General features: G+C 38.0%; 1 protein-coding gene across 1 annotated transcript; it reads right to left on the bottom strand.

Annotated features, from left to right (window-relative positions):
- Positions 1–1,273: 1,273 nt before the first annotated feature.
- On the bottom strand, positions 1,274–5,691 carry LOC122072617 (L-ascorbate oxidase homolog). Its single transcript, XM_042636981.1, has 9 exons — positions 5,098–5,691; positions 4,642–4,819; positions 4,448–4,557; positions 3,878–4,148; positions 3,244–3,340; positions 2,715–3,060; positions 2,173–2,538; positions 2,005–2,083; positions 1,274–1,899 (listed from the first exon to the last, which is right to left on the bottom strand). The coding sequence occupies exons 2-9, from the start codon at positions 4,783–4,785 to the stop codon at positions 1,696–1,698; spliced, it is 1,617 nt and encodes a 538-aa protein (XP_042492915.1). The 5' UTR covers positions 4,786–4,819; positions 5,098–5,691; the 3' UTR covers positions 1,274–1,695.
- Positions 5,692–11,588: the final 5,897 nt, after the last annotated feature.

Below are 11,588 nucleotides of genomic sequence, written 5' to 3'. Positions count from 1 at the left end.
TAGTGCTTTCTTCTTTAACTTTTGAAGATTAAATACTTCTCAGTTCTAATCGAGTCAGAAACTCAGAAACCTAGCATACACCTCTTTGATATGGATCACTTTTTGGGCCCACTAAAAGATATATAGTTCTTAAGAACTGGTTCCATTATGGATCACTCTTTGGGCCCACTAAAAGATAATTAGTTCTTAAGAACTGTTTCCATTATGGTCTCTCTTTTAGCTGCTTTGTATGGTAAGGTTCCCTTTTGTTAGTTGAAGGGATTAATGAATAAACAAAAGGTTTTATGGATGATCTCATCCATAAAGTATTTAGAGGTGATTCATAGTTGTGCCATGTGGATTAGTGATGTGGCAATTCCGATTAGTAGCTAGACCATGTATAGCTGCTAAACGGGGACTAGTACAACCTCCAGGCCTTGTTAACTTCTCTTTCGAGTTCTGTTTCCTGTGGTTACTATCAATGGGACTTGCACGGCCAACAAAGAGGCAATGCAGTCTTTTCATGCCTGCCTGTGTCTGACGTAGGCACATGCAAGCAGGTCAATCTCACTAGTTTGACACCCTTATTCCATTGAACAACTAAAGGAACTTCCTCTCCATTCCTTTTCTATAAACATCAGATCGATTGGTTAGTTAGCAATCCGATACCTGGCCTACCATTATTACAAAAGATGGGCTCCCCCAGCCTAATATCGGATTTTTTTTCCCTCTTTTTCCAGCCCAGGCCCAAACTTTTTTTGGGCAGACCCACCTAAAATGTCCACATTCCAAATGGCTTTAGCCATTGCCATTGCAAGCCCAAGCCCAAGCCCAAGCCCAAGCCCAAGCCCATTCAGAAAGAATGATTCACAGATTGCTGCACCATAGCCCATAGGAACCCTAACCAAAGCTTTTGTTAAAGGCTACTAAAAAGATACTGTTGTTCCAGAGGAGCATAATTGTGTCCCAGAAGCTTTCATTCCATTCCATTATGTTACTGGTGTAGTGGAGTAATCATGAGGCATCTTAGAGTTGATCCATGAGTGCTCTGCCATCATGCACCCATTGCAGGTGTTAACATCAATGGCGTGACTGGACGATCAGAATCGTTTCTCGTTCAGAAGGTTGAAGGTTTCTGTACTGTGGACTCACCAACTGCACCTGCTGGCACCTTCCACTGGAAGTGAATTTAGAAAAGATTGGTTTTATTTGGCCTTACTGAATCTAATAGAGCAACTTATTGTATATATATAGATAACCTCCCCCAGAACCTTCAAATGTTAGCCAAGAAGGATGCAAGCAACTAGATATCCACTATGTATAGACTTCCTCACTTAGTACAAAGAAAAGTACAACAAAAGCAAGAAAGAAGAGTGTCACCATCCAACTAAGACAAGGTGAATGGAATGAAAGGTCACATGGCTCAAAATACTGAGGGAAATAAGCTTTCCTGCACTATACATTCTAGAGTTTGATGGACTGAAAGTAACCAATGGCGTCAAATAGATCACGACACACACAGACTCAACAAGACGGTGAATTTGAAAAAAAAAAAAAAAAAAATACAGAAAATTTTCAGCTCGTAGTGTAACAATTAATCAATAAAATTTAATCAATACATTTCTTTCTTCATTCTTTCAATTCCCTTTTCTCTCTTTTTTCTTGCAGTCATACCCTTGTGACTGAAAGAGACAAATACATTAATAGTGAAACAAACTAAGCATGCCTTCCAACAGCTTTGCCACAAAGGAGGGCATTATCTGGGATGTTATACTCATTATAAAGGCTTTTGGTTGGGCTCCAAACCCTGAGGTAGAATTGCTGACCCAAGTACTGCCTTGCCCACATCGCGGACCTCACATTCCACATGCCTTGGTTGTCCAATGAAACCAATATAGTGGTCCATGAATTTGGATACACCTGCAAGGAAAATACATGGTAGTAAGAACCAAACCCACAAGAATAAGCTTGTTCATCCAATGAAAATCACTGATGGCCATATGCATTATGGTATAGCTTCAATACCTGAACAGTATGTCTGGTGTGTGCATCCGCTAGATTGTATCTCTTCTTACTGGCTTGGGCCCATTGTCCACGTCCGAACCTGTTTATCCCAATTAGCATCATTAGAATTCATCAGATATCATAAGATGTTGCTAAGGGCTCACATACAAACAAAATATAGAGGCTTACCCGACAACCCAGAAATCATAACCATCAAGATGCCAAGATTGAATTGTCTTCTCATTGTTTTGGAAGACGACCTCAACAAATTCATGGAGAGAAGCTGTCATGACAGAGGTACCATAGTATGCAGGACCCTCTGTGGGATTGGCTTGCATGGTGTTCACACTGTAGACACCAGGGATATTGAAATAGTCAGCGAGCTTTAGAGGGGTGTCTGCATTAGTGTAGGAGACCCTATTAACAGCATAGCGCTGCTTTCCATTTACCACAGGTGCTGAATTGGCCAACATAATTGTCCTTGATGGTGTAATCTTCCCATAATGGAATGAACCTTGAGGATTAGGCCTGGCTGCATTTGCTGTCAAATTCCATCTTTTGGAATAAAAGAAAAAGAAAAGAAAAATCAGATTCAAAACAAAAGGCATTTCAAATTGATTTCAAAGTTTATCAGTGCAACGTTTTTCATTTCCCTAGAACATTGTTCAAAGTTATAAGGGTACATTTTCAAATGAACTAGTTTGATGATCTAGTCTTCAGAAATACAATACCTGAAGGTTCTGGCTTGCTTCATAGACCAGTGTATTTGGTAAGTTGGGCCAACAGGCAGTGGACCAGAAACTGCAGTGTGAGAGTTTGAGTAGTGCAACACTGCAGTTGATGTGAGAACTTGCTTTGTGAAGCGAGTAGAGGCAACAATGTAATAATCCTTGGGAGGCTGATCTAAGGTGACTAGAACAGATAGGGATTGGCCAACATGTACATCAAGAGAATCATACATGCTTTGCAAGGTGTGAGATCCTTCAACCTCAACCAGCTTCATCTGGTGTCCCTGAATCCTGAAGTTGAAGGAGGTTGACAGACCCACATTGGAGATCCTGAACATGTAGGTTTTACCTGAAAGCAGCATCAACATAACCTAGATCAGATATATTTGGATGAAGATTTATTTGAAAATGTGATGGAAGTTCCAACATTCAACCATTATTTAAAACAACATTTGGAAATTCAAGTTGCCCAACCAAAGACCCGAAGGAGGACTTTGGAAACTTTAGAAATGCAATTAAATAGTGAATGTACCTTGATCACCACTGAAGGCAGAATGACCTTGGCCATTAATAAGAACAGCATCAGGGAAAGGAAGAGTTTTCCCTGAATCCAGCAATTGTTGTAAGTTCTGCAAACCAGAAGCACAAAGGAAGGTAAGGCAATAGAACAGGCAGAAATTTAATGCATATCATGAAAGAAGGGCGTCCTGTTTTATGAATCTGGCCCCAAGAGTCCAGCCAGGTTGACAAAGCTGGTTAACTTAAATGAGAGATTGGTTGATGCAAATTCAATGGAAATCAACTAGGCCAGCCTAAACTACCGAACTCCTAGCAATTATTTCACATATTTTTTCATTTGCATAAGAAATAAGCCCAATCTGGTTAAAGCTTGGCTCAATAAATTTTATCTCGTCCAAGTCTGATTGTCCAAACTGTTCAGACTCCAGACAGTTTCCAGTATATGAAGGAAAAGGAAACAATTCAACATTGCCAACATAAAGGCAAGAAACAGTTTTAAAACACGAAGCTGAACAAGGTCAGCTAATTGAGTATTTTAGATATTATGAACCAAGTAAATATATTTCTTTCAAATGGATCTCCATCAGCATGGATGTATCAAAGTGCATAGAAAAAAAAACATACAAGAGAGTCTTTAACTTACTCACCTTGTGGTTGGTTTTGTGCCAATCGCCAATAAGCAAAGTGAAATCACCAGCAGGGGCAGGGTATGGGACTGGAATCAGGGGCCTTGCATACACATTCAGTCCTCCAAATCCACCAGCAGCTCTGTGCATTAGAGTTGATGGGAAATAAGTGTAGGCTCCAATTTGATCCTTAGTTTGGAACTTGTATGTGTAGTTTGAGTTTGCAGGGATAGGGCAGTTGGTCCCAAGCACTCCATCTTGCCAGGAGTTCTTCCTCTGCTTAATACCATTCCTAGTCATCAGAATCCATGCTCTATTAGTTCCAGGTCATTTCAGAGCAACCAAAATCTAATCGGTTTATGAACATAAAAATGTATAAATAACGATAAAAGGTCAGTATTCATAAAAGAAGCATAAACAAAAGCCCTCTTTGGCAGGGTACCATTAGAACTTCTCTAAGGATAAACAGTGAACAGATTGATGGGTTTCACACAAAATTGACAATGGAAGTCTAAAAGGAAAGGGTTGCTGCCAGTAACATCTCAGAAACAGAATATGTAGAAAGATCAGTCGGTGAGAGTTGAGACTCACCATGTCAATAAAAAAGGCTGGTCCAGCTTATTAATGAGGTTGAGGATTATGTTATTGTTGGTCACAACATCAAGTCTAGGACCAGGAAATTGGCCATTGATGAGAATACCCTTCAAAAGCAAACAATTAATCTAAGATCAGAATGACAAAAACTAAAAAGTTAAGAGAATATATTTCGGCATAAATGTACGCACCTGTTGAGGGACACCAAGAGGATAAATAGTTCCATAAGTTACAGTCCATGTATAGTATCTATAAGGGTCCTCTGCTTTCACTAACGAAAGGCTAAAGCAAGCTAGAACTCCACAAATCAAATACAGCAAGATTGCTTGCCTCATTTTGTCACCAGAAACCTCTCCAATTTTCAAACTTCTGCAGAAATAGCTCCGAATAAGACATCCACAGCACGAAACAAACTACATTACAGAAAGATAGTAACCATGCGACACAATGTAGCCTAGTTGAAACAACACATCCATGGACAGTGGAGATTTTGAAAAATGTAAAGTCACACATTCCGTCGAACACATTGAAGCTACGAGGTTGAACCAGAAAAGCAAATACGTAAAAACGCCATTGTCGAACTAAAACATCGAATCGAATGATTTGAAAAGTGGAAGTTGTCCAAAAGATCACAGATTCGAACTTACCAAATCTGATGAACCTCCTCAACACTTAGACAGAAAAGGGTTCGTTAGAACTCTCAACTCTACTCCTTCACAGTCAGTCGAAGCATGAATGAAATTGTTCATTTGTGCTTAAGTAGCCGAAGAGACGCGGTCCACAAAAGGAACTCGCTTTCTCTCTCTCTCCCTCTGGAGCCTGGCTGTGTCCTGTGGAGTGGGGCATTAGCTCACGCGTTTCCGAGTAATGATGGATATTATCTTTAATTGCTAACGAAGGAAAGGATTATAGAAGAAACCCAGTTGTCCAGGCAAGGATGAAGGCTAATGAAGAAATAAAACGATGATTTTGACAACACCAGCCACCGATCACGCCTTCAATCAAGGAGGAGAAAATGGAAAAAAGCAACTCCAGGAAAGTGGAAAATACAGAGTACCAAATTGTTTTATTCTTGAACTTTAATTGTTAATGGAGTAGAGGAGAGAGGAATCAGAGGAAATGGGTGAAGAGCTTTGAATGCAGGAGTGGCTCAACCGCTCAATCATGGATTGAAGCAGAAAAAGAAAATATTAGTAATAAATTGGGCATTCGGTGGTTCCTCATGACCGAATTTAACTGGATCTTTCGGCTCTCACATGCAAGAACAAATCATCCGGTCCCTCCCTGGTCCCAGAAGTCAACCATGAATTCTTAATTTATTCACCTTTTCAATTTAAATAACCCATTTTATCGTTTTGGTTTATGTGCAGCTGCAAAGATGTTCTGCTTTCATGTTTGATCTTCTTCTTTAGTTCCCACTGTCGTGTTTTTGCTGTGTAGCTCTCCATGAGAGAAACTATGAGCAAGCAATAGTTAGCGAGCATTGCCAACCGGGTTGGTAGCCTAGTGAAAGAAAGATATCATCGCTGGAGTTGGCTGATTGTGGGTTTAAATTTGCGTGTTCCATTATCATTCATTGGTTTTATAGTAGCGTTGCTTGTCGTATGAGAGTTTCAGCCTGAGGGCTGTGATCACTACCATGGAGCGAAAGATAGGAGCAAGTTAAAAAGGGAAATGTTGAGATCCGGATCCTCTCCATGGTGCAGAATCCACGTATTACCTATAAAGTGTCCATTGCTACCTATCGACTTGGCATTTGTCCCTAGCAGATCCAACGACTCTAGTTTATTTTAAAGAAAAATCACCCATAAGATCATTTTGCAACCATACATGAACTCCACAAGGGATCTGGATTTTCTTCTCTCCCAAAAAGTTCAGATTATCATTCAATGATATATTTTCATTATTTTCTGCTACACCTTTATATTTACTTCCAAAGTATGTGTCCTTTTAATGTCTATTTCATTCTAAAAAATGTCGACATGACCATCCTCAATCTAACAAGGTATGATATTTGATGAATGTGACATGGGTTAACCAATTTTACAGCAATTTTCTATCTATGTATGGTTTAATTAGTCAACTAATTGGTGAGAAATTTTTAAAGAATGTGTACCATATGACTAGGGTTGCCATATGAAAGATATTATATCAATAATTAAATGGGCATTCCATAAGCTAATTGGTAGTCACCTAATATTGTTGTATATGCAATTGATCGACAATACAATGAATATATAGAATCTAATACACAAATAGAAATCTTGATGGAAAGTCTAATTTTAAGTAGAGAGATATTTTTTTTCTTTTGGTAGAAAGAGATTATACAATGTGTGTATACATTCTACGTTACACAAATATAAATTTTTATACAAATATTAAGTTTACATAGATAGAATTCCAATAAATGTGTTTGGGATCCGTTAGAACCCAAATTCTTGCAAGATACCATGGGAATTATATTAAATTTCTCTCTAATCATACTGCACTATTTAGGAATTTAGATATCCATATGAAATCTTACTAAAAAAAATATAAATCCATATGAAACAAATAATGGAATCCATGACAAGTCATACTAAACCTACTCTTTAAATTAATAGATAGTCGAGGAGAAGTGTTTCCTATGGTGGGGAGCATGGTTGTTGCACATGCATGGGGACTAATGGGAGTGCATTATGAGGAAGCATCAATTAGGAGTGCCGTTTTGCATTTGGGGGTGGGGCAGTCATTTCGGCTCTCCATGTGTCTGGGCACAGGCTATGCTCCCCCTCATTAATCATTTTCCCATAAGACAATTAAGAAAATGCTTCGCAAATATAGATGAGCGTGGTTGTTGCACATGCATGGGGACCAATGGGAGTGCATTATGAGGAAGCATCAATTAGGAGTGCCATTTTGCATTTCAAGGGGGTGGGGCAATCATTTCGGCTCCCCATGTGTCTAGGCACAAGCTATGTTTCCCCTCATAAATCATTTTCCCATAAGACAATTAAGAAAATGCTTCACAAATATTGATGGACACAAATAAGAAAACATACTTTATTATACAAAATTCCAAATAAGTTAATAAAAATTAAAAAGTATCCTCACGCAAGTGGTGTGGAAATGTTTTGCCACACGTTCTACATTCTGACCATGTGGTCCTGCACTAATACTCTTTATCCAATATGACCATGTGGGCCCATGGTTGATGAAGCTATTTCCTAAACATTGCTAGTTGTATGTGAAACCTTAGGCTAAAGCTGAGTTTGGTACCGTTCTATTGGATTGTTTCTGAAGTTTTTTCATTCTATTGGAACGAAAAAATGGAATAAAACGTTTGGTACATAATAGACAAGTTTCCCTTTTTTTGGAACAAAAAGTGAAAATAGAATAGTAGAAACTGGAATTGATGGAATGACAAACAGCTGTTCCGTTTTCCCAATTTTGTTCCAATTAAAAAAAAAAATGAACTATTTGAGGGATTTTAGGGAAATCGTTCATGATAAACTTGTCTTCCACCCTAGCTCTTCATTTTTCACAATTTCGTACACAGAGAGGAGAGAAGACATGCGTTTTGAAACCGTTCCAAAAATAGATTCACCAAACACCTTTTTTTTTGTTCAAAAACGATGTTTTGACACAGAAACTGAAATTTTCATTTTCTACACAAAACGTCGTTTTTGTTCCATGAACGTTACCAAATGGAGCCTAATACTTTGTCTTTCTCTCTCTTCTTGACAATCTCTCTCCTCCCCACTCCTATTGACGAACAGTCTTCCGTGTACCTATTGGTTGCCCCACCTTGCTAGTCTGAGAACCTTTTGCCGTTTCTAATGGGAACCTCCCATCACACACCGATACCTGTGGGTGAGGGAGGAGAAAGAGTATCAAGGGGGGCCCACGTTGTCAAATGTGAGTGTGTGTAGGAAAACGCCCCTTGTTGGGGGCAAGGGGATCTCTTTCCCTAATTTAAGCAAAAAATATAGAAACCATTGTATAAACTGTTCTAACGACTAAGAGAGGTCTGTCAATACCATATCGAGAAACATATTGTCTCAACTGTCAATGGTCACTAATTCTCTATACCACTTGCATTAAACATCTAGCCATGCGCATGTGAGGTATAAGAGAAGAATTATTGGATGGCAGTGTGCATGCGAGGTATGGGGAAGGATGGAGAAGTGTTTTTTTTTTTCTTTTTCAGAAAGTGGCTCTTATGTCTATGCAAGACTAATCAATATATTTCTTTTGGTTCAATTTATAGGGAGAGGAGGCAAAGAGACCATTTTATATGGTGGGAAGAGAGACGGACACAATGGTACAAGCATAAGAGCTACGTCTTGAGCTGGAAACTTTAATTTCTTCCATGCATATAATGTATTCCATGGTTGGCCATCTTCCCTCATACTAGGACATAGGACTTGGAGAGAAGAAGTAATTCAACAAAATCCTCAGTCACATTGAAGGAGTTTCATCTTTTGGTGTATGGGTTCAACACAAATTAAGAGTCAATGTGAGTATTAAAGTTTGTGCTAAGTGGATTTGCATCTAAATACACTCCTATTGCATTAAGTTAGGGAGGATAATAAACGAACTTAGACTCTGATATCATATTGGAGGGTTTAATCCAAAATCTTAAAACATTAATTTGAAATAACTCCTCAAGAATACGAAGAAATCAACTAGACTCTCTCTCTCTCCCTCTCTCCCTCTCTCCCTCTCTCCCTCTCTCAATAATAAAAATTAAAAAATTAACCTTGCATGGCCAATGGGACTGTTGTGAGGTGGTAGTTATGAGCTTTCAAGAATGGTCACATGGTGGGTAGCCACTGGTCAGCAGTTTCGATATTTTCTATATGAGCCTTCAATTATCACCAATCATCACCAATTCAACATGCATGGGAACATCTCCACGAAACCATATCGATATAATATATAGATTCTCCTCCTAATATTTCAATTTTTTTTATTTTTATGGCAAGCTTCTGTGCCATGCAAATATGCAGTTCATCCAATGCGATTGTAGGGTCAGTATGGGCCCGTGGGACTAGTCAGGCCAAAGGCTTGGATACCCGTCGTTAGCAAAAAAAAAAAAAAAAAATATTGATCTTAATTTCATGATCAGAGTTTACATAAAATATTAATCTTTCACAGATTGCAATGATTTTGTTTCAATTATTCCATAACTTGCATTACACTAAACTTTGTCATTTAACCTTCAATAAGTGCATATGCTCAACAACCCCGAATTTTAAATTATTAGCTTCTATTGCTTTTGTTACAGCAAATTAAGAACCTTATTAGTTAATTTGCAGATTCTATTGTCTCATATATAGTGTGTATTAGTCTGGTCCATGTGGTTGGTGCATACGAATTTAACACTCTACTAGGTTTAACTACAATAATAGGGACTAAAGTTTTATGTCTAGGAGCGACCCATGTGCCACAAACGTAAGGGGTGTGAGATGACCACCATATCCATCTTGAGGCATGCACCTTTGTGTCTGGAAAACACTTCTCCACAATAATATATGGTAAAAAGAAGGTTGTTAGGCTGTGTGGCTCCTGTACCCAAATATAGGAATGGCTAAATGACTATCACCCTTGTGAAATGAAAATTTTCACCCTTATTGAATGCCACGTGTGAGTTCTCATTGGCCCCATATTGATATAGGGCCACTTAGCTTAAAATGTATATAATGAGAGAGGGTCTCTTAAAAGGTAGTGTGACCCCTGCACCAATGTAGGTGTAAAAACGCAACCCTAAAACGATGCAGAAAATAATGGAAAAACAAGAACAAACAATGCACACAGATTTTAAGAGGTTTGACAAAATTGCCTACGTCCTCAGTGAAATGAGATCATGCTTCACTATCAATGGAGAATAGGGTTACAACGTTCGTCCCTCACACCTCTCAGTATTGCTTGCATTACAGAGAAAGAAACCATCGCTACAAATCTATAGCAAAAAAATCATAATCCGAAAGTATACAATTACCCTCAAATAAAAAATTTGAGGAATACAAGACATCGTACACTAATAGTAAGGACCAATGAAAACGTGTACGAAAGCATCAATAAAGGAGAAATTAATTTCTACCTCTTATAAGAGGTGGGGTGGGCATTTTACCCCGTTGTGTCTGAACGCATAGGTTAGGCTGCCTTTTGGGTCCTTTTTTATCCCTACAATAATTAGTTTAATGATTAAGTGGATTTCAATTAATTAAAAAAAAAAAAAAGGGTGACTATTATCTAAGATCATAAAAGCACACGCTCCATGTGAAATTTGTTCCTAGTTGGGACTGAATCACCACCACAAGCTTCCTTCCATCATGAAGCATGGTATTAAAAATTGATTGGCATCGGATTGGAAATATTGGTCCCTGCCGTTCCGGATTGATCGATCCCATTTCAAAGTATAGGGTTAGGGTAACAATTGATGGAACTAATCCTAATATAATTCAATCTGATATGAATTAATATCATTTGGACTAATCAGCATCCGAATATCAGCCAGAATTGGGTTTGTCCTATTCTGAAGAAAAAAAATATATATTCTGCAATTTTGGCAAATTGGCAAACCCCAGTTCTGCATATGCACCTTGTTATCACCAAAATGGTGAGATAAGAAGTTATATTTTTCTTTTGATTGCGCTCTATTTTATGCATTTAAAATTTATGAGAGAATATATACAAAGGGAGAATCTTGTTCATAATTTTACTATTTTGGTTTTTTGGTATTAACATATTTGGGTTGGGGATTGCTTCATGGTCCTGTGGCCATTGCACAAGAGTGGAGACTAACTAAGGAAAGTGCATAAGCATACAATCAGGGAGGAGAGTGAGGTTTTTTTGCCACACCTTGTGTCTAAGTAAAAGGGCGTGCGACCAAACAGTGTTCTTTTTCTTAAAATATTTTTTCAATAAGGGTAAATTCTGTCATTTTACATGTTTAAAAGAAAAATGTGAAACTTTTAATAATGGCAAGTCATTTTTAAATTATTTTAATAATCCCATTTGACCTCTATATTAAAACATGTTTTAGAACAAAACAAGGTTACAACTTTTTTTATTTGGATAACAAAAATGTTACAACTTCTCATTTCACCATTTTGATGACAATGAGTTACACCTTCTTCTTTTTTTTTTTTTT

This window comes from Macadamia integrifolia, chromosome 3, assembly GCF_013358625.1.
Source record: "Macadamia integrifolia cultivar HAES 741 chromosome 3, SCU_Mint_v3, whole genome shotgun sequence".
NCBI lineage: Eukaryota > Viridiplantae > Streptophyta > Magnoliopsida > Proteales > Proteaceae > Macadamia > Macadamia integrifolia.
The sequence above is the reverse complement of the archived record's forward strand: the minus strand, read 5'-3'. Positions and strand labels throughout refer to the sequence as shown.